Consider the following 26,114-nt stretch of genomic DNA (forward strand, 5'->3'; position numbering starts at 1 on the left):
TCACGGTTGAGCAACAGCAACAGCAGAGACGCGATGTAGCAACTCAGGAAGAGTTACGATTGCAGTTTGTGTCGACAACGCTCCTGGACGTCAAGAGACGTGCCTACTTATTTCCTGACCCAACCTACGGTTTTTCCGCGCCGCCTGCACTTCCTAGTTTGGCTTCCTGGATCGGACCGAGCCCAAGAAGGATCCCGAGAGCGTCGTCAGCGGAGAACTGAGCAACAGTCACCCCCCCCACCCACCACCACCCACCACCCACCACCCCCACCTCCTCAACTCCCAACCCCCCCCCCATCGCCCCCAACTACCGGGGATCCCAGTGAGGATCGGTGAGTGCTTTGCCACGCAATTAAACAGTCCCGCCCGCCCACACCGCTCCCTCCTCTCCTTGCCAAGCCGTCAAGTCTCTGGATCCCCAGAGGACTGAAAGCCAATCTCCCTCGGGCACTGCTCCGCACTTTCCTGGGAGAACAGTCATCGGGAACATTGCGAAGAAATTGTCCCTTTCCTTCTGTCATTTTCTCTTGGCCAGACGGTGGGGGGCAGGTGGGGGGGTGGTGGGGCGGGGGACTGAAGGTTGAGGGAGCAAAACAGGCTTGGTTTTGACTGAGACTCAAGCACCGTCCAATGAAGCAGTGAGCCTTGGTTCTTCCCAGTGGCAGTTTAGCAAGGACAGAGGGCATCACAAGGACGGATGTGTTGGCCCTTTGGGAAAGGAGAGCCTTATCGGAATCATGGAAACCCCTGCAGTGCAGAAAGAGGCCATTCGGCCCATCGAGTCTGCACCGACCACCAATCCCACCCAGGCCCTACCCCCATATCCCTACATATTATGCCCACTAATCCCTCTTATTCCCTACACATCCCTGCACACTAAGGGGCAATTTCTTAGCATGGCCAATCAACCTAACCCGCACATCTTTGGACTCTGGGAGGAAACCCTCGCAGACACGAGGAGAATGTGCAAACTCCACACAGACAGTGACCCGAGGCCGGGAATCAAACCCAGGTCCCTGGAGCTGTGAAGCAGCAGTGCTAGCCCACTGTGCTAATGTGCCGCCCAGGGTAGTACAAGTGGTGAACTTACAAAAGTCACGAGTTTGATTTGATTTATTATTTTCACATGTATTGGGATACAGTGAAAAGTATTGTTTCTTGCGCGCTGTACAGACAAAGCATATACCGTTCGTAGAGTGCATGGGGAGAAGGAAAGGAGAGAGTGCAGAATGTAGTCTTACAGTCATAGCTCGGGTGGAGAGAAAGATCAACTTAGTGCGAGGTAGGTCCATTCAAATGTCTGACAGCAGCAGAATTGAAGGGGAGAGAGAGAGAGAGAGGCAGAGAGAAAGAGACAGAGAGAGACAGGTTACATTTAACCAATATGCCTGATGTTAACTAACTTGATTTGATCTGATCTTTTATTGTGACACGTATTGGGATACAGTGAGAAGTATTGTTTCTTGCCTGCTATACAGACAAAGCATACTGTTCATAGAGAAGGAAAGAAGAGAGTGCAGAATGGAGTGTCACATTCGCAGCCAGGGAAAGATCAACTTCACCATTTATTTTGATCATGGCCGATCATCAGATTCAATCTCCTCCCTTCCCCCCATATCTCTCGATCCCTTTAGCCCCCAAAAGCCACATCTAATTTCTTCTTTAAATCTTACAACGTTTTGGCCTCAACTGCTTTCTGTGGGAGTGAACGCCACACATTCCCCACCCTCTGGGTGAAGAAATTTCTCCTCCCCTCAGTCCTAAAAGGTTTTACCCCTTATCCTCGAACCGTGACCTCCTAGTTCTGGAGGTAGGTCCATTCAAAAGTCTGATGGTAGCAGGAAAGAAGTTGTTCTTGAGTCGGTTGGTACGTGACCTCAGACTTTTCCCCGGGGTGCATGATTATGCTGGCTGCTTTTCCGAGGCGACGGAAAGTGTAGACGGAGTCCATGGATGGGAGGCTGGTTTGCCTGATGGACTGGGTTTCATCATGACGCCTTGTAGTTTCTTGCGGTCTTGGACAGAGAAGGAGGCAGACCAAGCTATGGTACATCCGGAAAGGATGCTTTCTATGGTGCATCTGTAAAAGTTAGTTACACCTCAGCTGGAATATTGTGTACAGTGCCACACCATAGGAAGGATGTGAATGCACTGGAGATGGTGAGAGAGGTGGGGGGAAGCAGGTTTACGAGAATGGTTCCAGGGATGAGAAACTTCAGTTACGAGGATAGGTTGGAGAGGTTGGGACTGTTCTCCTCGGAGAGAAGAAGGCTGAGAGGAGATTGGATAGAGATGTTCAAAATCATGAGGGAAGGGGTGCTTGAGCAGCACGGTGGCAGAGTGGTTAGCACTACTGCCTCACAGCGCCAGGGAACCGGGTTCAATTCCAGCTTCAGGTCATTGTCCCTCTGGAGTTTACACATTCTCCCCGTATCTGCGTGGGTTTCCTCCAAGTGCTCCGGTTTCCTCCCACAGTCCAAAGGCGTGTGGGTCAGGTGGATTGGCCGTGCTAAATTGCCCCTTAGTGTCCAAAGATGTGCAGGTTAGGTGGATTGGCCATGCTAAATTGTCCCTTAGTGTCCAAAGATGTGTAGGTTAGGTGGATTGGCCATGCTAAATTGCCCCTTAGTGTCAAGGGGACTAGCTAGGATAAATACATGGTGTTATGAGTGGGATTGTTGTCGTTGCAGACTCAATGGGCCAAATTATCTTCGTCTGCAGTGTAAGATTCTATGGGTGTCTAGACCGGGAGAAACTGTCCCGGCTCGGAAACGGATGGGGAACGAGAGGGCACGGATCGAAAGCGATTTGCGAAAGGGAGCGACTGTGATGCGAGGAAAGAATTTTCCCACACAGCGAGCAGCTGGGGTCTGGAATGCGCTTCTGGAAGTGTGTTGGAGGCAGGTTCAATTCGAGAGGGCGTTAGATGACTGATTGAATGGAAACAATATGCAAGGGCGGGGTTATGGGGAAAGGGCACTAAGTCACATTGCTCATCTGGAGAGCCAGTGCAAGACATGATGGGCCGAACAGCCTCCTTCTGACCCCTGGAATTTCTGGAAAGGAATCTCCAGGAATGCATCAAATCACAGTTAGATTTGCCATCTCCAGGATTTGATTTGACTTATTATTGTCACATATATTGGGATACGATGATAAGTATTGTTTCTTGAGCTCTATACAGACAAAGCATGCCGTTCATAGAGAAGGAAAGAGTGCAGAATGTATGTTACAGCCATAGCTAGGGCGTAGAGAAAGATCAGCTTACGATCACAGAATTCCTGCAGTGCAGAAGGAGGCCATTCGGCCCATCGCGTCTGCACCGATCACAATCCCACCCAGGTCCAGTCCGCCACAACTCCACATGTTCACCCTGCTAACCCCCCTCACACTGAGCAAGGGCCAATGCACCTAACCTGCACAGCCTTTGGACTGTGGGAGGAAACCGGTGCGCCCGGAGGAAACCCACGCAGGCACAGGGAGGAGGTGCAGACTCCACACAGACAGTGACCCGAGAAGGGAATTGAACCTGGGCCCCCAGCGCTGTGAGGCAGCAGTGCTAACCACTGTGCCGCCGTGCCGCCCCCTGGCTCGGAAGCAAGCCATGTGATGAAACCTCCAGAAAGACACCGAATCACAGTCGCCATCCCCACAACTTGATTTGACTTATTATTGTCACGCGTATTGGGATACAGTGAAAAGTATCGTTTCGTGTGCGCTATGCAAAGCATATCGTTCACAGAGTACATAGAAGGAAGGGTTTGATTTATTATTGCCACGCGTATTGGGATACAGTGAGAAGTATTGTAACCTTGCCCACTACGCGGACGAAGCATACCGTTCATAGAGTACACAGGGGAGAAGGAAAGGAGAGGGTGCAGAATGTAGTGTTCCAGTCATAGCTAGGGTGTGGGAAAAGATCAACTTAATGGGAGATAGGCCCACTCGGTTACGAGTGGTGTGCCTCAGGGCTCTGTTTTGGGGCCACTGCTGTTTGTAATCTTTATTAATGATCTGGATGAGGGTATAGTTGGGTGGATTAGTAAGTTTGCTGATGACACCAAAGTCGGAGGTGTGGTAGATTGTGAGGAAGGGTGTCGAAGTTTGCAGGGTGACTTGGACAGGTTGCAGAGCTGGGCCGCGAGGTGGCGGATGGAGTTTAATGCGGAGAAGTGTGAGGTAATCCATTTCGGTAGGAATAACAGATGTGTTGAGTATAGGGCTAACGGGAGGACTTTGAATAGAGTGGAGGAGCAGAGGGATCTAGGTGTATGTGTACATAGATCCCTGAAAGTTGGGAATCAAGTAGATAAGGTTGTTAAGAAGGCGTACGGTGTCTTGGCGTTTATTGGTAGGGGGATTGAATTTAGGAGTCGCAGCGTCATGTCGCAACTGTACACAACTCTGGTGCGGCCGCACTTGGAGTACTGTGTGCAGTTCTGGTCCCCACATTACAGGAAGGATGTGGAGGCTTTGGAGAGGGTGCAGAGGAGGTTTACCAGGATGTTGCCTGGTATGGAGGGGAGGTCCTATGAGGAGAGACTGAGGGATTTGGGGTTGTTTTCACTGGAAAGAAGGCGGCTAAGAGGGGATCTTATTGAAACATATAAGATGATTAGAGGTTTAGATAGGGTGGATAGTGATAGCCTTTTTCCTCGGATGGAGAAAGCTAGCACGAGGGGGCATGGCTTTAAATTAAGGGGTGGTAGTTATAGGACGGATGTCAGGGGTAGGTTCTTTACCCAGAGGGTGGTGAGGGATTGGAATGCCCTGCCTGCTGCAGTTGTAAATGCGCCTAGTTTGGGGGCGTTTAAGAGATTGGTGGATAGGTTTATGGACGAAAAGGGATTGGTTTAGATTAGTGGGTCAATGTTTTTTTTTAAAAATAAGACTGGTCGGCGCAACATTGTGGGCCGAAGGGCCTGTTCCGCGCTGTAATGTTCTATGTTCTATGTTCTATTCAAAAGTCTGATGGCAGCAGAATTTTAGGAGAGAGAGAGACAGAGAGAGAAGTTACATCTAACTGATATTTATTGACTTGATTTGATTTCATTTGTTATTGTCACATGTATTGGGATACGGTGAAAAGTTCCTTGAGCGCTATGCAGACAAAGCATACCATTCATAGAGAAGGAAAGGAGAGGGTGCAGAATGTAGTGTTACAGTCATAGCTAGGGTGTAGTGAAAGATCAGCTTAATGCGAGGTGGGTCCATTCAAAAGTCTGACGGCAGCAGGGAAGAAGCTGTTCTTGAGTCGGTTGGTGCGTGACCTCAGACTTTTGCATCTTTTTCCCGATGGAAGAAGGTGGAAGAGAGAATGTCCGGGGTGTGTGGGGTCCTTGATTATGCTGGCTGCTTTTCCCCGAGGCAGCGGGAAGTGTAGACAGAGTCAATGGATGGGAGGCTGGTTTGCCTGATGGACTGGGCTTCATTCACAACCTTTTATAGTTTCTTGCGGTCTTGGGCAGAGGTACCGAGAGATGGTATGGTAACCCATAGCTCGGGTGTAGAGAAAGATGGACTTAATAATGCGAGGTAGAATGGGTGGCAAAGGGTGAAGGCTTAAACATGATGAGTGAACAGGGGAAAGGAATAAATGGGAAGATATGGAGAGGGATTGAGGAAGTGAGAGACCTGGGAGCGCATGTCCGCAGGTCCTTGAAGGTGGACAAGACAGGAAAGAGAACATAGGGAATGCTTTCCTTTAGCAGGCGAGGCATTGAATACAAAAGCAAGCATTCAATGAGGGAACTGTAGAAAACATTGGTTAGGCCACAGCTGGGGTTTTGTGTACAATCTGATCATCACATGACCGAAAGGTCATAATTGTTTGACAGAGAGAGATCGACAGAGCAAGAGAGAGAGACAGAGACAGAGAGAGAGGGAGACAGAGCAAGAGAGAGAGAGAGACAGAGCAAGAGAGAGAGACAAAGACAGAGAGAGAGAGAGAGACAGAGCAAGAGAGAGAGAGAGACAGAGCAAGAGAGAGAGACAGAGACAGAGAGAGAGAGAGACAGACACAGAGCAAGAGAGAGAGACAGAGACAGAGAGAGAGAGAGACAGAGCAAGAGAGAGAGAGAGAGACAGACACAGAGCAAGAGAGAGAGAGAGAGACAGAGAGAGAGAGAGACAGAGCAAGAGAGAGAGACAGAGACAGAGAGAGAGAGAGACAGAGCAAGAGAGAGAGACAGACAGACACAGAGCAAGAGAGAGAGAGAGAGACAGAGAGAGAGAGAGACAGAGCAAGAGAGAGAGACAGAGACAGAGAGAGAGAGAGACAGACACAGAGCAAGAGAGAGAGAGAGAGACAGAGAGAGAGAGAGACAGAGCAAGAGAGAGAGAGAGACAGACACAGAGCAAGAGAGAGAGAGAGACAGACACAGAGCAAGAGAGAGAGACAGAGACAGAGAGAGAGACAGACACAGAGCAACAGAGAGAGACAGAGAGAGAGAGAGACAGACACAGAGCAAGAGAAAGAGACAGAGACAGAGAGAGAGAGAGACAGACACAGAGCAAGAGAGAGAGAGACAGACAGACACAGAGCAAGAGAGAGAGACAGAGAGAGAGAGAGAGAGAGACAGACACAGAGCAAGAGAGAGAGAGACAGAGAGACACAGAGCAAGAGAGACAGAGAGAGAGACAGACAGACACAGAGCAAGAGAGAGAGACAGAGAGAGAGAGAGACAGACAGACAGACACAGAGCAAGAGAGAGAGAGAGAGACAGAGAGAGAGGGAGACCCAGAGGAGACACAAAGAGAGAGAAAGAGAGAGATAGAGAGAGAGACAAAGAGAGAGAGACAGAGACAGAGAGAGAGGGAGACCCAGAGGAGACACAAAGAGAGAGAAAGAGAGAGATAGATAGAGAGAGAGACAAAGAGAGAGAGACAGAGACAGAGAGAGAGAGAAAGAGAGAGAGAGAGAGACACAGAGAGAGTGAGAGACAGGAAGAGAGAGAGAGACAGAGAAAGACATAGAGACAGGAAGAGAGACAGAGAAACAGAGACAGAGAGAGACAGACAGAGAGAGATGGGGGAGAGTGAGAACGCAGAGGAGATTTACAAGAATGGTGCCATGGCTGGAAATGTTGGAGCTGTGGGCAGAGATTGGAGAAGCTGTTTCTTTTTTCCTCAGAGCAGAGGAGGCTACGGGGGTGACCAGTATTGAGTCACCAATTGGATGGCACAGTGATTAATACTGCTGCCTCACAGCTCCAGGGACCCGGGTTTGATTCGCAACCTCGGGTCACTGTCTGTGTGGAGTCTGCACATTCTCCTCATGTCTGCGTGGGTTTCCTCTGGGTGCTCCGGTTTCCTCCCACAGTCTGAAGGACATGCTGGTTAGGGTGTCATTGGGCCGTGCTAAATTCTCCCTCAGCGTAACCCGAACAGGCGCCGGAGTGTGGCGACGAGGGGATTTTCACAGTAACTTCATTGCAGTGTTAATGTGAGCTGACTTGTGACACCAATAAATAAACTTTAAAACTAACTGTGGTGTACAAAACTGTGACTCTCTTAAACAGGATAGAGAGGAAAGACTTGTTTTTCCCTACCCGAGGGGTCAATTACCGGGGGCCACAGGTATAAGGTGATTAGACTGGCGCTGTGAGGCAGCGCTGCTGAGCACTGTGCCACCACGCTGCCCTAAATTGCCCCCTAGTCTCCAAAGATGTGCAGGTTAGGTGGATTGGCCATGCTAAATTGTCCCTTAGTGTCCAAAGCCCTGTAGGTTAGGTGGATTGGCCATGCTAAATTGTCCCTTAGTGTCCAAAGCCCTGTAGGTTAGGTGGATTGGCCGTGCTAAATTGTCCCTTAGTGTCCAAAGATGTACAGGTTGGGTGGATTGGCCATGCTAAATTGCCCCTTAGTGTCCAAAGATGTACAGGTTGGGTGGATTGGCCATGCTAAATTGCCCCTTAGTGTCCAAAGATGTGCAGGTTAGGGGGATTGGCCATGCTAAATTGTCCCTTAGTGTCCAAAGATGTGCAGGTTAGGTGGATTGGCCATGCTAAATTGTCCCTTAGTGTCCAAAGATGTGCAGGTTAGGTGGATTGGCCATGCTAAATTGCCCCTTGGTGTCCAAAGATGTGCAGGTTAGGTGGATTGGCCATGCTAAATTGCCCCTTGGTGTCCAAAGATGTGCAGGTTAGGTGGATTGGCCATGCTAAATTACCCCTTAGTATCCAAAGATGTGCAGGTTAGGTGGATTGGCCATGCTAAATTACCCCTTTGTGTCAGGGGGATTAACAGGGTAAATACATGGGTTAGGGGATAGTGCCTGGGGCGGTCTCATTGTGACCCGGTGACACATGACAGGAAGTCAGCTGTCACGGTTTGTGACTTCACCTCAGTCCAACCTCCCTACTCCCCCCTTTTAATCCCCACAGATCCCTTCAGATCCAGCAAGGAGATTCACGTCAGTTTGAGGCTAAGCAGGAGGGTGATGGTAAAGGGGTGACAGGGTCTTTGAGATGCTGTGACTCTCCCCTTGCTCGTGCATTTGGGGGTGTCCTTAAACTGGCCCCTGAGCGTCCTGATGTCTTCCTGTAAACGTTCTACCCAATCCTCCAACTTGAACGTAAGTACCAAGGTGCCCAGCACCCCCGTCCTTCACAATATTTCCCTGAACCATCTGTTTCCTTCTTCCAAACCGCCATCCCATCCATTCCTCTTCGTCATCCCTTTTCATTCTCCCTCATTCAGCACACACCAGTTTCTCAGTTGCCATTCTCTCTCCCCTCTCCCTCCATCTCCTCCTCCTCTGCCTCCACCCCCTCCATCAACCTGTGCCCAGCCAACTCTCTTTCCCCCAGTCTCTCCTCCCTCGGCCATCCTTCTCTCTCTCTCCATCCCCTCCCTCTCTCTTTACCCATCATCGGTATCCCCTCCCTCCGTCTCCCCTCCCTCCATCTCCCTTCCTTCCACCATCCTTCCCCGAATCTCTCCTCCCTCAGGCTCCCTTCCTTCTCTCGAGGGGGTTTTTCACAGTACCTTCATTGCGTTGTTAATGCAAGCCTACTTGTGACACTACTAAGTAAGTAAATTTTAATCTGTGGAAGAGGAGGAGGAGGAGGAGGAGGAAGAGCAGGAGGAAAAGAGGAGAAGGGAAGGATAGGATAAAGACTCAGGAATGGGGGGGGCAGGAGGAGGAGGAGGGGGTAGAGGAGTTACAACCCTTTTGAAAGAGGTAGCTCCGTAAACTCATCTTTCATTTCCTGTTCATCCATGGAAGGGGGCCCAGCATTCGTTGCCCTTCCCTAATTGCCCTTGAACCGAGTGGCTTGATTGGCCATTTCAGAGGGCGTGTTTTTAAAGAGTCAACCACATTGCTGTGTGGCTCTGGAGTCACATGTAGGCCAGACCGGGTAAGAACGGCAGATTTCCTTCCCTAAAGGAATGGGAAGGGGTTTGTGTCCATTGGGATTGTGTACAGTGGGAGTGAATGGGAAGGGGTTTGGGTCCATTGGGATTGTGTACAGTGGGAGTGAAGGGGAAGGGGTTTGGGTCCATTGGGATTGTGTACAGTGGGAGTGAATGGGAAGGGGTTTGGGTCCATTGGGATTGTGTACAGTGGGAGTGAACGGGAAGGGGTTTGGGTCCATTGGGATTGTGTACAGTGGGAGTGAACGGGAAGGGGTTTGGGTCCATTGGGATTGTGTACAGTGGGAGTGAATGGGAAGGGGTTTGGGTCCATTGGGATTGTGTACAGTGGGAGTGAAGGGGAAGGGGTTTGGGTCCATTGGGATTGTGTACAGTGGGAGTGAATGGAAAGGGGTTTGGGTCCATTGGGATTGTGTACAGTGGGAGTGAATGGGAAGGGGTTTGGGTCCATTGGGATTGTGTACAGTGGGAGTGAATGGGAAGGGGTTTGGGTCCATTGGGATTGTGTGCAGTGGGAGTGAATGGGAACCAGATGGGTTTTTCCGACAATGGTTTCACCGTCATCAGTAGATTCTTAATTCCAAATTTTTTTTATTGAATTCAAATTCCACCATCTGCCGTGGCGGGATTCGAACCCGGGTCCCCCAGAACATTAGCGGAGTTTCGGGATGAATGGTATGTTTATTCATTACAGTCACAAGAAGGCTTACACTAACACTGCAATGAAGTTACCGTGAAAATCCCCTAGTCACCGCACTCTGGTACACTGAGGGAGAATTTAGCATGGCCAGTGCACCCTAACCACCACATCTTTCAGACTGTGGGAGGAAACCGGAGCACCGGAGAAAAACCACATAGAAACAGGAGAGAACGCGCAAACTCCATATACACAGTGACCCAAACCAGGAATCAAACCTAGTCCAGTCATAATAGCCCTAGGCCATTGATTCCTCTATCTGATGGTGTGACTCTGTTTTAGATTAATTAGGTGTACACGGTCAAAGAAATGGCTACTGAGTACAATGATCAGTCTCCACTCAAAACGAGTGAACATGCTCCACCGGCAGAAGGTAAGCGATAAATCTAGACATGGCTGATTCAGGGATTGCGATGGGAAGGGGTTTGGGTCCATTGGGATTGTGTACAGTGGGAGTGAATGGGAAGGGGTTTGGGTCCATTGGGATTGTGTACAGTGGGAGTGAATGGGAAGGGGTTTGGGTCCATTGGGATTGTGTACAGTGGGAGTGAACGGGAAGGGGTTTGGGTCCATTGGGATTGTGTACAGTGGGAGTGAACGGGAAGGGGTTTGGGTCCATGGGTATTGTGTACAGTGGGAGTGAATGGGAAGGGGTTTGGGTCCATTGGGATTGTGTACGGTGGGAGTGAATGGGAAGGGATTTGGGTCCATTGGGATTGTGTACAGTGGGAGTGAAGGGGAAGGGGTTTGGGTCCATTGGGATTGTGTACAGTGGGAGTGAATGGGAAGGGGTTTGGGTCCATTGGGATTGTGTACAGTGGGAGTGAACGGGAAGGGGTTTGGGTCCATGGGTATTGTGTACAGTGGGAGTGAATGGGAAGGGGTTTGGGTCCATTGGGATTGTGTACGGTGGGAGTGAAGGGGAAGGGGTTTGGGTCCATTGGGATTGTGTACAGTGGGAGTGAATGGGAAGGGGTTTGGGTCCATTGGGATTGTGTACAGTGGGAGTGAATGGGAAGGGGTTTGGGTCGATTGGGATTGTGTACAGTGAGAGTGAATGGGAAGGGGTTTGGGTCCATTGGGATTGTGTACAGTGGGAGTGAATGGGAAGGGGTTTGGGTCCATTGGGATTGTGTACAGTGGGAGTGAACGGGAAGGGGTTTGGGTCCATTGGGATTGTGTACAGTGGGAGTGAATGGGAAGGGGTTTGGGTCCATTGGGATTGTGTACATTCGGAGTGAATGGGAAGGGATTTGGGTCCATTGAGATTGAGATGGAGTTGGTATGTGGTAGGGCTTGGAAGCAATTGTATTGAAGGACTCCAAGCCTCGCTCCAATTCCCCTTCACCCAGGAGTCATTCATGTTGTGTTGAATCATGTTGAACACCCCACAAGATTGTGGGCTGAGAACGTCAGGGGACCCAAAGTGAAGGGGCAGTATGAATAGACAAGGGGCTGCCCCTGGCGTGACTCAAGTCTCACCCGTCTGGAAGCCCCCTTACAGGTGGATCCTCGAGCCCAAGGGATCCAGACATGGGCAAGGGTGAGCGTGTCTCGAGATTCTACCCCAGAGAATCAAGCCCCCACCCAGGGTGGACAAGCCAATTGTGGCAGCATCGAGTTGCGCACTGTACAGTCGGAGGTTTCTGATGGGACATTGAAGAGAGGCTTTGTCTGCTCTCTCCGAGGCTTGTGACATCTGCCATATTGCAAAGTGGAAACAGTGGAGTTTCGACAACGGTCATCAGTAGATTCTTAATTCCAGATATGGCGGTAGCACAGTGGGTTAGTACTGCTGCTTCACAGCTCCAGGGACCTGGGTTCAATTCCCGGCCTCGGGTCACTGTCCGTGTGGAGTTTGCACATTCTCCTCGTGTCTGCGTGGGTTTCCTCCGGGTGCTCTGGTTTCCTCCCACAGTCCAAAGATGTGTGGGTTAGGTTGATTGGCCATGCTAAAAATTGCCCCTTAGTGTCCTGAGGTGTGTAGGTTAGAGGGATTAGCGGGTAAATGTGTAGGGATATGGTGATAGGGCCTGGGTGGGATTGTGGTCAGTGCAGACTCGATGGGCTGAAGGGTCTGTTTCTGCACTGTAGGGTTGTATGATTCTATGATTATAGTGTCATAGAGGTTTACAGCAAGGAAACTGGCCCTTCAGCCCAATTTGTCCATGCTGCCCTTTTTTTAACTGCTAAGCTAGTCCCAACTGATTTAATTTATTGTCACATGTATTGGGATACAGTGAAAAGTATTGTTTCTTGCGCGCGCGCTACAGACAAACCATACTGTTCATAGAGAAGGAAAGGAGAGAATGCAGAATGTAGTGTAACAGTCATAGCGAGGGTGTAGAGAAAGATCAACTTAATGCGAGGTAGGTCCATTCAAAACTTGAGTCGGTCGGTACGTGGCCTCAAACTTTTGTATCTTTTTCCTGATGGAAGAAGGTGGAAGAGAGAATGTCTGGGGTGTGTGGGATCCTTAATTATGCTGGCTGCTTTGCTGAGGCAGTGGGAAGTGTAGACAGAGTCAATGGATGGGAGGCTGGTTTGTGTGATGGATTGGGCTACATTCACGACCCTTTTGTAGTTCCTTGCGGTCTTGGGCAGAGCAGGAGCCCACACCGAGCTGTGATACATCTGTAAAGAATGCTTTCTGTGGTGCATCTGTAAAAGTTGGCAAGAGTCGTAGCGGACACGCCAAATTTCCTTAGTCTTCTGAGTAGAGGCGTGGGCTTTCTTAACAGCACGGTGGGGGGAGGTGGGGTGCGGAACCAGGACAAGTTGTTGGTGATCTGGACACCTAAAAACTTGAAGCTCTCGACCCTTTCTATTTCGTCCCCATTGATGTCGACAGGGGTACGGTCTCCTCTAGGCTTCCTGAAGTCGATGACAATCTTCTTTGTTTTGTTGACATTGAGGAAGAGATTATTGTTGCCGCACCAGTTCACCAGATTCTCTATCTCATTCCCGTAGTCTGTCTCGTCACTGTTTGAGATCCGACCCACTATGGTGGTGTCGTCAGCAAACCTGACAATCGAATTGGTGGGGAACTTGGCCACTCAGTCAGAGGTGTATAAGGAGCATAGTCAGGGGGCTGAGAACACAGCCTTGTGGGGCAACCAATGTTGAGGATGATTGTGGAAGAGTTGATGCCCATCCTTGCTGTTTGCGGTCTGTGGATTAGGGAATTCAGGATCCAGTTGCAGAGGGAGGAGCCCAGGCCCAGGACATGGAGTTTGGAGATGGGTTTCGTGGGACTAATGGTGTTGAAGGCTGAGCTGTAGTCAATAAACAGGAGTCTTTATTATCTAGGTATTCCAGAGTTGAGTGCAGGGCCAGGGAGATGATATCTGCTGTGGACCTGTTGCGGTGGTGAGCATTCTGCAGTGAACATAGAACACTACAGCACAAACAGGCCCTTCGGCCCACAAGTTGCGCCGATCATATCCCTGCCTACCAGGCCTATCTATAACTCTCAATCCCATTAAATCTCATGTACTCATCCAGGAGTCTTTTAAAAGACCCCAGCAAGTTTGCCTCTACCACCACCAATGGCAGCCGATTCCACTCACTCACCACCCTCTGAGTGGATCCAGGTAGTCCAGGAAGCTGGAACTGATTCATGCCAATGACTAGCCTGTGCATGAGTCGCAAAAACCCAGCTTGCAGGTACAGCAGGTGGTCAGGAAGGCGAATGGGATGCTGGCCTTCATAGCGAGGGGGATTGAATATAAAAGTAGGGAGGTCTTGCTGCGGCTGTATAGGGCATTGGTGAGGCTGCAGCTGGAGTACTGTGTGCAGTTTTGGGCGCCGTACTTACGCAAGGATATTTTGGCCTTGGAGGGAGTGCAGAGGAGGTTTACTAGGCTGATACCGGAGTTGAGGGGGTTGAGCTATGAGGAGAGGTTGAATAAACTAGGCTTGTACTCGTTAGAGTGTAGAAGAATGAGGGGAGATCTCATTGAGACGTATAAGATGATGAATGGGATGGATAGGATAGAGGTGGAGAGACTCTTCCCGCTCAGAAAGGACAGTAGGACTAGGGGGCACAGCCTCAAGATAAAGGGGGGGGGCAGTTTAGAACGGAGTTGAGGAAGAACTTCTTCACTCAAAGGGTGGTGAATCTCTGGAATTCTCTGCCCGTTGAAGTGGTGGAGGCTGCCTCGCTAAATATTTTTAAGACGCGGGTTGATGGGTTTTTGATAAGAGAGGGGATTAAGGGTTATGGGGAGAGGGCGGGAAAGTGGAACTGAGCCACGACAGATCAGCCATGATCTTATTGAATGGCGGGGCAGGCTCGAGGGGCCAGATGGCCTACTCCTGCTCCTATTTCTTATGTTCTTTTGAAGCACTTCAGAATGATGGATGTCAGAGCCACCGGCCGATAGTCATTGAGGCACACTGCCTGGTTTTACTTAGGTACCGGGATGACGGTTGTCTTCTTGGAGTAGATAGGGACCTCAGATCGTTGTAGAGAGAGGTTGAAGGTGACTGTGAATGTCCGCGCGTCAGCGATCCGCGCAGGGTCTGAGTGCACGTCTGGGTACCCCATCCGGGCCACGCGCTTTCCGTGGACTGACCTTCCGGGAAGCTGCTCTGATGTCTGCAATGGTAGCAACCCCTCCCACCCCCCCCACCCCCTGCCCCCCCCCAGATACAGGTTCATCCTGTGCTTCCAGGGTGGAGGGCACGCTCTCGCTGACCTCTGGCTCAAAACGGGCATAGAATGCATTCAGCTCATCAGGTGGGTGTGCGAGAGAGCCAGCGATTTAGAGTGCAGAAAGAATTTATTAGGATGCTACCCGGACTTGATGGTTTGAGTAATAAGGGGAGGCTGGGTAGACTGGGACTTTTTTACCTGGTGCATAGGACACTTAGAGACAATCTTACAGAGGTCTATAAAGTAATGAGGGGCACAGATCAGCTAGACAGTCAATATCTTTGCCCAAAATTGCCCACGTTTGGCCCATATCCCTCTGTACCCATCTTACCCATGTAACTATCTAAATGCTTTTAAAATGCAATATTGTGCCCGCCTCTACTGCTACCTCTAGAATCTTGTTCCAGACACTCACCGCCCTCTGTGTGAAAAAACTGCCGCTTTGGACACTTCTGTATCTCTTAACCTGTGCCCTCTAGTTTTAGACAAAGATAGAACATAGAACATTACAGCGCAGTACAGGCCCTTCGGCCCTCAATGTTGCGCCGACCAGTGGAACCAATCTAATGACCCTCTAACCTAAACTATTCCAATATTACCCATATGCCTATCCAACGACCATTCCAATGCCCTTAAAGTTGGCGAGTCCACAATTTAAAGCTATGTCTCCTCGTGTTAGCCATCACCATCTGAGGTAAAATGCTCTCACTGTCCACCCTATCTAACCCTCTGATCATCTTGTATGCCTCAATTAAGTCACCTTGTAACTTCTCTCTAACGAAAACAGCCTCAAGTCCCTCAGCCTTTCCTCATAAGACCTTCCCACCATACCAGGCAACATCCTGGTAAACCTCCTCTGCACCCTTTCCAATGCCTCCACATCTTTCTTATAATGTGGCGACCAGAACTGTACACAATACTCCAAGTGCGGCCGCACCAGAGTTTTGTACAGCTGCAACATGACCTCACGGCTCTGAAACTCAATCCCTCTACCAATAAAAGCTAACACACCGCACGCCTTCTTAACAACCCTATCAACCTGGGTGCCAACTTTCAGGGATCTATGCACATGGACACCGAGATCTCTCTGCTCATCCACACTACCAAGAGTCTTTCCATTAGCCCAATCCTGTAACTCCTTCAAATCCTGTTACTCCTTCATATTGACTATCGAGCTGATCTGGGCCCCTCATTATTTTACAGACCTCTATGAGATCACCCCTCAGCCTCCTGCACTCCAGAGAAAAAAGTCCCAGTCTATCCAGCCTCTCCTTATAACTCAATCCATCAAGTCCTGGTAGCATCCTGGTAAATCTGTCCACCTGTGACTCCACTTTCAAGGAGCTATGAACCTCTGCCCCGAGATCTCTTTGTTCTGTAACTCTCCCCAACACCCTACCGTTAACTGAGTAAGTCCTGCCCTGGTTCAATCTACCAAAATGCATCACCTGGCATCTGTCTAAATTGAACTCCATGGTTCAATGAATTCAGATTTCGCCATCTGTCGTGGCGGGGTTCAAACCCAAGTCCCAGAGCATGAGTTTCTGGATTACCAGTCTAGGGATAATAACACTCGGCCATTGCCTCCCCTGAAAATTCCAGTGCTCCTAATCTGGGCAACTCTCTCCTGTCTCTAGGATATGGTGACGCACCTCCCAGTTACAGCGAGAGCGCGGGCATTTTCGCCAGCAGCATGGACGATAGGACCATCCGCCGTCACTTCATTAGAAAGGTAAGCAGGAAGTTCTGGAAGGGGCCGCTGTTTGATGGGGGGACAGTGTAGAGGGAGCTTTACTCTGTATCTAACCCCGTGCTGTACCTGTCCTGGGAGTGTTTGATGGGGGGACAGTGTAGAGGGAGCTTTACTCTGTATCTAACCCCGTGCTGTACCTGTCCTGGGAGTGTTTGATGGGGGGACAGTGTAGAGGGAGCTATACTCTGTATCTAACCCCGTGCTGTACCTGTCCTGGGAGTGTTTGATGGGGGGACAGTGTAGAGGGAGCTTTACTCTGTATCTAACCCCGTGCTGTACCTGTCCTGGGAGTGTTTGATGGGGGACAGTGTAGAGAGAGCTTTACTCTGTATCTAACCCTGTGCTGTACCTGTCCTGGGAGTGTTTGATGGGGGACAGTGTAGAGGGAGCTTTACTCTGTATCTAACCCCGTGCTGTACCTGTCCTGGGAGTGTTTGATGGGGGGGACAGTGTAGAGGGAGCTTTACTCTGTATCTAACCCCGTGCTGTACCTGTCCTGGGAGTGTTTGTTGGGGGGGACAGTGTAGAGGGAGCTTTACTCTGTATCTAACCCCGTGCTGTACCTGTCCTGGGAGTGTTTGATGGGGGACAGTGTAGAGGGAGCTTTACTCTGTATCTAACCCCGTGCTGTACCTGTCCTGGGAGTGTTTGATGGGGGACAGTGTAGAGGGAGCTTTACTCTGTATCTAACCCCGTGCTGTACCTGTCCTGGGAGTGTTTGATGGGGGACAGTGTAGAGGGAGCTTTACTCTGTATCTAACCCCGTGCTGTACCTGTCCTGGGAGTGTTTGATGGGGGGACAGTGTAGAGGGAGCTTTACTCTGTATCTAACCCCGTGCTGTACCTGTCCTGGGAGTGTTTGATGGGGGGACAGTGTAGAGGGAGCCTTGCTCCGTATCTATCCCTGTGCAGTACCTGTTGGGTTGGGCTGTTCTGTGTGTTAATAACTGTGTTTCACTCCTCAGGTGTTTGCGATCCTGGGGATCCAGCTCTTGTTCACTTTTGGAATTGTGTGCATCTTTACCTACTCCACAGACATCAGGGTCTTCGTCATAAAGACCCCGGCTCTTTACTATTCCTCATTTGGCATCTTCTTCTTCGTGCTGTTGGCCCTGAACTGCTGTGGAGATGTTCGGAGGCGGTTCCCCTGGAACCTTATCTTCATGGTGAGCTCAGTCACTTGTGCAGCTGTTGCTCCTGACCGTGGGGATCGGACCCCTCCGACTCTTTTCCCCCCCTCACCTCTGCGAGATGCAGCCTCACCCACCCCCGACTCACTGCGGCTCTACAGCCCACGTCCTGACACCTGCCCCAATTCCTGTTCCCCCATCTTACCCTCCACGACCCCTCCCCCCCCCCCCCCCCCCCCGGCTTTGAACCCAGTCCCGTAATGTCGAAATTCTCACCCTTGCTTTCGTACCCGACCACGTTCCTTGTGCCCTTTCCCTGTCTCTGTAATCTCCTCCACCCCCGTGACCCTCCAAGGTCTCGGCCTTCCTCTGTCCCCCCCCCCCAAGCCAAGCACAGTGGTTAGCACTGCTGCCTCACAGCGCCGGGGACCCGGGTTCAATTCCCAGCCTCGGGTCGCTGCCTGCGCGGACTCTGTACGTTCTCTGCAGCGCCACCCCCACCCCCACCCCCACCACCACCGTGTCTGCGTGGGTTTCCTCTGGGTGCTCTGGTTTCCTCCCAAAGTCCAAAGATGTGCAGGTTAGGTGGATTGGCCATGCTAAATTGCCCCTTAGTGTCCAAAGATGTGCAGGTTAGGTGGATTGGCCATGCTAAATTGCCCCTTAGTGTCCAAAGATGTGCAGGTTAGGTGGATTGGCCATGCTAAATTGCCCCTTACTTTCCAAAGATGTGCAGGTTAGGTGGATTGGCCATGCTAAATTGCCCCTTAGTGTCCAAAGATGTGCGGGTTAGGTGGATTGGCCATGCTAAATTGCCCCTTAGTGTCCAAAGATGTGCAGGTTAGGTGGATTGGCCATGCTAAATTGCCCCTTAGTGTCCAAAGATGTGCAGGTTAGGTGGATTGGCTGTGCTAAATTGCCCCTTAGTGTCCAAAGATGTGCAGGTTAGGTGGATTGGCCATGCTAAATTGTCCCTTAGTGTCCAATAATGTGCAGGTTAGGTGGATTGGCCATGCTAAATTGTCCCTTAGTGTCCAAAGATGTGCAGGTTAGGGGGATTGGCCATGCTAAATTGTCCCTTAGTGTCCAATAATGTGCAGGTTAGGTGGATTGGCCATGCTAAATTGTCCCTTAGTGTCCAAAGATGTGCAGGTTAGGGGGATTGGCCATGCTAAATTGCCCCTTACTTTCCAAAGATGTGCAGGTTAGGTGGATTGGCCATGCTAAATTGTCCCTTAGTGTCCAAAGATGTGCAGGTTAGGTGGATTGGCCATGCTAAATTGTCCCTTAGTGTCCAATAATGTGCAGGTTAGGTGGATTGGCCATGCTAAATTGTCCCTTAGTGTCCAAAGATGTGCAGGTTTGGTGGATTGGCCATGCTAAATTGTCCCTTTGTGTCCAAAGATGTGCAGGTTTGGTGGATTGGCCATGCTAAATTGTCCCTTTGTGTCCAAAGATGCGCAGGTTAGGGGGATTGGCCATGCTAAATTGTCCCTTAGTGTCCAAAGATGTGCAGGTTTGGTGGATTGGCCATGCTAAATTGTCCCTTTGTGTCCAAAGATGCACAGGTTAGGGGGATTGGCCATGCTAAATTGCCTTTGCAAGATTTCCCCTACTTTTATACTCCATCTCCCCTTTGCAAAAAAACGGCCAAAGCTCCATTTGCCATTCCTAATCAGTGGCTGTACTGCAGGTTAACATTTCAATCATTCGTACAGCAAGACGCCCAGATCCCTCTGTACCTCAGCATTCTCGAATTTCATAGAATCACAGCATCTACAGCATGGACGCAGACCCTTTGGCCCACACTGGTCCATGCTGACCAAAATGTCCATCTAAGCGCCCGTCTGCCTGTATTTGGCCCATTTCCCTCTAAGCCTTTCCTATCCATGTAGTTGTCCAAATGCCTTTCAAACGTTGTTAATCACCCTACTTCAGCCACTTCCTCGGGCAGCTCATTCCACATTCCCCCCCCACCTCTGCGTAAAGTTGTTCCTCAGGTTCCCATTCGTCCTTCCCTCTCTTAACTTAAACCTACGCTTCTGATTCTCAAGCCACCCGCCCAACCCTGGGAACAAGACTGAGTGCAATCCATGCCTCTGATGATCTTCTTCTCAAATCACCCCTCAGTCTCCTACACTCCAAAGATTCCTAGCCTGTCCCATCTCTCCCTATAATTGAGTCCTGGCAACATCCTTCTAAACCTCTTCCGCGCCCTCTCCAGTTTTGTAACATCTTTCACAGAAATGTCGCAGAGTGGGAGGAGGCCATTCAGCCCTTCGAGCCTACTCCACCATTCATCACAATCATCCAACTCAATAGCCTAATCCTGCTTCCTTCCCACAACCTTTGATCCCGTTCACCCCCCGTGCTACATCCAGCCGCCTCTTGAATACATTCAGTGTTTTGGGGGGACGGAGGAAGGCCGAGACGGCAAATTGTGCAGAGGGTGTGGAGAGTCTGCAGAAGGATCTAGATAGGCTGGGCGAGTTTAGAAGAATGAGGGGAGATCTCATTGAGACGTATAAGATGATGAATGGGATGGATAGGATAGAGGTGGAGAGACTCTTCCCGCTCAGAAAGGACAGTCGGACTAGGGGGCACAGCCTCAAGATAAAGGGGGGGGGCGGTTTAGAACGGAATTGAGGAGTAACTTCTTCACTCAAAGGGTGGTGAATCTCTGGAATTCTCTGCCCGTTGAAGCTGTGGAGGCTACCTCGCTAAATATTTTTAAGACGTGGGTTGATGGGTTTTTGATAAGTGAGGGGATTAAGGGTTATGGAGAGGGCGGGAATGTGGAACTGAGACACGACAAATCAGCCATGATCTTATTGAATGGCGGGGCAGGCTCGAAGGGCTAGATGGCCTACTCCTGCTCCTATTTCTTATGTTCTTATGAGACCTTGGAGAGTCATGGGGCTGGGGGAGATTACAGAGACAGGGAAAGGGCACAAGGAATAGGGTTGGGCACGAAAGCAATGGTGAGAATTTTTCACTTGCTGTGGTAACGAATTCCACAGGCTCACCACTCTTTGGGTGAAGAAATGTCTCCTCACCTCTGTGCTAAATGGTCTAACCCGGATCCTCAGGCTGGGAGCCCTGGTCCTGGAGTCCACCCCACTATCAGGAACACCCTCCCTGCATCTACCCTGTCTAGTCCTGTAGCAAGGCAGCCAAAACTGAATACTCCAGGTGGGACCTCACCAACAGTCCTGCACAACTGCAACACAACTTCCCAACTTCCAAGATTTAGAGTTGGAGGGCTTGTGTCTGAAGGGGAGTGGGTCCAAAGGAATTTGGTGGGTGAACGGGCAAACGGGGATAGTACGCGGGCAGGGCGCACCTTGCCCCCATCGAGCCTTGTGACCATTAGCGGCCGCACAAAAACCCACCGCCAATCTGTGCCGGCGTCTCACTCTCCTCTCCTTCCCTCCCCCCACCGCAGGCCATACTGACACTCAGCCTCTCCTACATGGTCGGAGTCATCGCCTCCACCCACAAGACCTCCTCGGTCATGATCACGCTGGGAACCACCGTGGCCGTCTGCTTGGCGATCATCATCTTCGCCAGTCAGGTAAGAAGAAATATGGGGGTGGGGGAAGAGGAGGGGTTGAGAGTTTTGAGTCCCTAAGTGTTCAGATCACCGACGACTGTCTTGGTCCCTCCATGCTGACGTCATATTTCAGAAGGCCCGCCAGTGCCTCGACTTTCTCAGAAGGCGAAGGAAGTTTGGCAGGTCAGCTACGACTCTCACCAACTTCCACAGACGCACCATAGGAAGCACTCTTTCTGGTTGTATCACAACTCGGTACGGGCTCCCTGCTCCGCCCAAGACCGCAAAGGAACTACACAAGGTCGTGAACGAAGCCCAATCCATCACGCAAACCAGCCTCCCATCCACCGACTCTGTCTACACTTCCCGCTGCCTCGCAAAAGCAGCCAGCATCATCAAGGAACCCACGCGTCCCAAACATTCTCTCTTCCACCTTCTTCTGTTGGGAAACAGATACAAAACTCTTGAGGTCACTTACCGACTGAGTCAAGAACAGCTTCTTCCCTGCTACCATCAGACTTTTGAATAGACCTACCTTGGACGAGGTTGATATTTCTCTACACCCTGGCTACCACTGCAATACTACATTCTGCTCTCTCTCCTTTCCTTCTCCTCTATGTTAAGTTTGCTGCCTCATGGCGCCAGGGATCCAGAATCGATTCCCAGCTTGGGTCTGTGTGGAGTCTGCATGTTCTCCTCATGTCTGTGTGGTTTCCTCTGGGTGCTCCGGTTTCCTCCCACAGTCTGAAAGACGTGCTGGTTAGGTGGATTGGCCGTGCTAAATTCTCCCTCAGTGTAACCCGAACAGGCACCGGAGTGTGGCGACTAGGGGATTTTCACAGTGACTTCATTGCAGTGTTAATGTAAGCCAACTTTAGAGTTTATTTATTAGTGTCACAGAGGTAGAATTCAGCACAGCCAATGCACCCTAACCAGCACATCTTTCAGACTGTGGGAGGAAACTGGAGCACCCGGAGGAACCCCACACAGACACAGGGAGAACGTGCAGACTCCACACAGACAGTGACCCAAGCCGGGAATCGAACCCGGGTCCCTGGCGCTGTGAGGCAGCAGCGCTAACCCACTGTGCCACCGCGGTATCAGAAACAGTTGAGTAGAAATGCACAATTAACCACAAGTGGAGGATAACCATGCCTTCTACTGACAATGCGGAGTCTGCACATTGTCCCCGTGTCTTCATGGGTTTCCTCCAGTTACTCCAATTTCCTCCCACAGTCTGAAAGACGTGCTGGTTAGGTGTCATTGGCTGTGCTAAATTCTCCCTCAGTGTTACCCAAACAGGCACCAGATTGCGGCGACTGTGGGATTTCCACAGTAACTTCATTGCGGTGTTAATATAATCCTGCTTGTGACACTAATAAATAAACTTAAACTGCATCCCTTAGACCTATAAGCTTTATTTAATCAGGGTATTGAATCTTGTAACAACTTTTCTGAGTACAGCTACATTATCATCTCGCTTGTAATTTTTATATGAAGTTTTTTTTTTAGTAATCGATTACAAGAGGGCATTTTAATTTCAAGGTGAGAGGGGAGAGATGCAAAAGGGTCCAGAGGGGCAATTTTTTTCACACAGCGGGTGGTGAGTGCCTGGAACAAGCTGCCAGAAGTAGTAGTAGAGGCGGGTACAACTTTGGCTTTTAAAAAGCATGGGTACGATGGGTATAGACAGATATGGGCCAAATGTGGGCAATTGGGACTAGCTTAGTAGTTAAAAAAGAAAGGCAGCATGGACAAGTTGGGCCGAAGGGCCTGTTTCCATGCTGTAAACCTCGACGACTCTATGACAACACAGGCAAAGAAGGAGAGAGTGACAGCGCTATCCCTGAGCTATCCCTGTTCCCTTTCTTGAAAATAGGAACCACATCCGCAATCCTCCAGAAGGTGTACAGCTCTGGTCACCCTATTATAGAAAGGATACTATTAAACTAGAAAGAGTGCAGAGAAGGTTTACTAGGATTCTACCGGGACTTGATGGTGTGAAGTTATGAGGAGAGGCTGGATAGACTGGGACTTTTTTTCCCCTGGAGCGTCGGAGTCTGAGGGGTGATCTTATAGAGGGCTATAAAATAGTGAGGGGCACAGATCAGCTAGATAGTCAATATCTTTTCCCAAAGGTATGGGAGTCTAAAACTAGAGGGCATAGGTTTAATGTGAGAGAACATAAGAAATAGGAGCAGGAGTAGGCCATCTAGCCCTTCGAGCCTGCCCCGTCATTCAGTAAGATCATGGCTGATCTGTACTGGCTCAGTTCCACTTTCCCGCTTTCTCCCCATAACCCCTAATAGCCTTGCCTACCGAAAACCTATCTACCCGTGTCTTAAAAATATTTAGCGAGGCAGCCTCCACCACTTCAACGGGCAGAGAATTCCAGAGATTCACCACCCTTTGAGTGAAGAAGTTCCTCCTCAACTCCGTTCTAAACCGCACCCCCTTTATCTTGAGGCTGTGCCCCCTAGTCCTACTGTCCTTTCTGAGCGGGAAGAATCTCTCCACCTCTACCCTATCCATCCCCTTCATTATCTTATACGTCTCTATAAGATCCCCCCTCATCCTTCTAAACTCCAACGAGTACAGACCCCAGTCTATTCAGCCTCTCTTCATAGTCCAACCCCCTCAATTCCGGTATCAGCCTAGTGAACCTCCTCTGCACTCCCTCCAAGGCCAAAATATCCTTGCGCAAGTGCGGCGACCAAAACTACACACAGTACTCCAGCTGCGGCCTCACCAGTGCCCTGTGCAGTCGCAGCAAGACCTCCCTGCTTTTATATTCAATCCCCTTCGCTACGAAGGCCAGCATCCCATTCGCCTTATTGATCACCTGACGGATATAACAGGGTCCAGAGGGGCAATTTTTTCACACAGAGGGTGGTGAGTGTCTGGAGCGAGCTGCCAGAGGCAGGTACAATTTTGTCTTTTAGGTCATTTGGATGGTAACATGGGTAAAGATGGTTACAGAGGGATTTGCTCATCTTTCCTCTCATTGCACCCAATTGGAAATGAAACAATATGGCATTCCGAGGTACCCTTCCAGGTTTTGGGCTACGCTCGCGTTTGAAATCTCAGCGCCGGTCTTTCATAGTACGTGCGTGCGTGCGCGGCTGGCTGAGAACCTCCATCACTCTCGCTCTATTCTCTGTCCCACGACATCTCCGCAGACCCGGTTCGACTTCACCCTCTGCTACGGATGCCTCCTGGTCGCGTCCATCAGCCTCTTCATGTTTGGCTTCTTTTGCATCTTCTTCTATGACCGCATTCTGCAAATCGTCTACGGTTCACTGGGCGCGCTGCTCTTCTCTCTCGTGAGTACACCCCTTCGCTGTCGAGCCACGCAACTGGAGCGCGGGGAAATTTAGTAGTTCCGGTCTCGCAATCTCGAGGGGGGGGGGGGCGGGATGGGACGTGCAAAGTGATCAGCGATAGAGAAAGCAAGGGCGATGAAGGGGGCTCCCAGAGCAGCAAGCTCCTTGTCCGAAGAGCCAAAACAAGGGCTAGGTACAGAATAAATATCTCTCGACACTGTGCCCCATCAACAGGTACAGCACGGGGTTAGATACAGAGTAAAGCTCCCTCGACACTGTCCCCCCATCAAACACTCCCAGGACAGGTACAGCACGGGGTTAGATACAGAGTAAAGCTCCCTCTACACTGTCCCCCCATCAAACACTCCCAGGACAGGTACAGCACGGGGTTAGATACAGAGTAAAGCTCCCTCTACACTGTCCCCCCATCAAACACTCCCAGGACAGGTACAGCACGGGGTTAGATACAGAGTAAAGCTCCCTCTACACTGTCCCCATCAAACACTCCCAGGACAGGTACAGCACGGGGTTAGATACAGAGTAAAGCTCCCTCTACACTGTCCCCCCATCAAACACTCCCAGGACAGGTACAGCACGGGGTTAGATACAGAGTAAAGCTCCCTCTACACTGTCCCCCCCATCAAACACTCCCAGGACAGGTACAGCACGGGGTTAGATACAGAGTAAAGCTCCCTCTACACTGTCCCCCCATCAAACACTCCCAGGACAGGTACAGCACGGGGTTAGATACAGAGTAAAGCTCCCTCTACACTGTCCCCCCATCAAACACTCCCAGGACAGGTACAGCACGGGGTTAGATACAGAGTAAAGCTCCCTCTACACTGTCCCCCCCATCAAACACTCCCAGGACAGGTACAGCACGGGATTAGATACAGAGTAAAGCTCCCTCTACACTGTCCCCCCATCAAACACTCCCAGGACAGGTACAGCACGGGGTTAGATACAGAGTAAAGCTCCCTCTACACTGTCCCCCATCAAACACTCCCAGGACAGGTACAGCACGGGGTTAGATACAGAGTAAAGCTCCCTCTACACTGTCCCCCATCAAACACTCCCAGGACAGGTACAGCAACGGGGTTAGATACAGAGTAAAGCTCAGCTGGTCAGCCACAGACTTTGCCCAGCACGGGATGTCTCTCCTGACTCTTGCTTCCCCCCCCGCCGCCCTCCCACCTCTCTCTTGTTTTCCCCCCTCGCAGTTCCTGGCCGCCGACATCCAGCTGATCTTGGACAAGCATCGCTACAGCCTGAGCCCCGAGGAGTACGTCTTCAGCGCCTTGATACTGTACCTGGACATCATCAACATCTTCCTGTACCTGCTGATGATCATTGGAGGGGACCGCTAGGAGATCCCCTGCCTGAGAGTTGGGGGGGGGGGGGGAGAAGGAGATGGTGGCAGTGAGGGTAAGGTGCGACCTTAGCTGATGGATCAAGGAGATACGATTGGGGGGGGGTGGTTGGGGGAGAAGGAAGCCTGGCAGAACGGACTGACTGACTCTGCCCATGGGGCACAAATGGGGTGCAATGAGGGGGGGGGGGGGGGGGAGGGTGCGGCATTGACCACGGAAGTCCAATTGACCAGCGAGCCACAGCACAGCCACG

At 50.7% G+C, this 26,114-nt stretch overlaps 1 protein-coding gene across 2 annotated transcripts; it reads left to right on the forward strand.

The window, feature by feature from the left end:
• Positions 1 to 287: 287 nt before the first annotated feature.
• LOC145339804 (protein lifeguard 1) lies at positions 288 to 25,872 on the forward strand. 2 transcript variants are annotated; one of them, XM_080184331.1, is made up of 7 exons: positions 288 to 332; positions 10,358 to 10,448; positions 16,370 to 16,464; positions 17,451 to 17,651; positions 21,061 to 21,189; positions 24,348 to 24,491; positions 25,712 to 25,872. In XM_080184331.1, exons 2-7 carry the CDS (start codon positions 10,385 to 10,387, stop codon positions 25,856 to 25,858), a joined length of 780 nt encoding a protein of 259 aa, XP_080040457.1. In that variant the 5' UTR covers positions 288 to 332; positions 10,358 to 10,384; the 3' UTR covers positions 25,859 to 25,872. The 2 variants fall into 2 exon arrangements, with proteins under 2 accessions (XP_080040457.1, XP_080040459.1); XM_080184333.1 differs by lacking the exon at positions 288 to 332 and adding an exon at positions 8,434 to 8,575.
• The last annotated feature ends 242 nt before the right edge of the window (positions 25,873 to 26,114 follow it).

This window comes from Carcharhinus amblyrhynchos, unplaced genomic scaffold (genome assembly GCF_965287045.1).
Source record: "Carcharhinus amblyrhynchos unplaced genomic scaffold, sCarAmb.v2.hapA scaffold_679, whole genome shotgun sequence".
Classification (NCBI taxonomy): domain Eukaryota; kingdom Metazoa; phylum Chordata; class Chondrichthyes; order Carcharhiniformes; family Carcharhinidae; genus Carcharhinus; species Carcharhinus amblyrhynchos.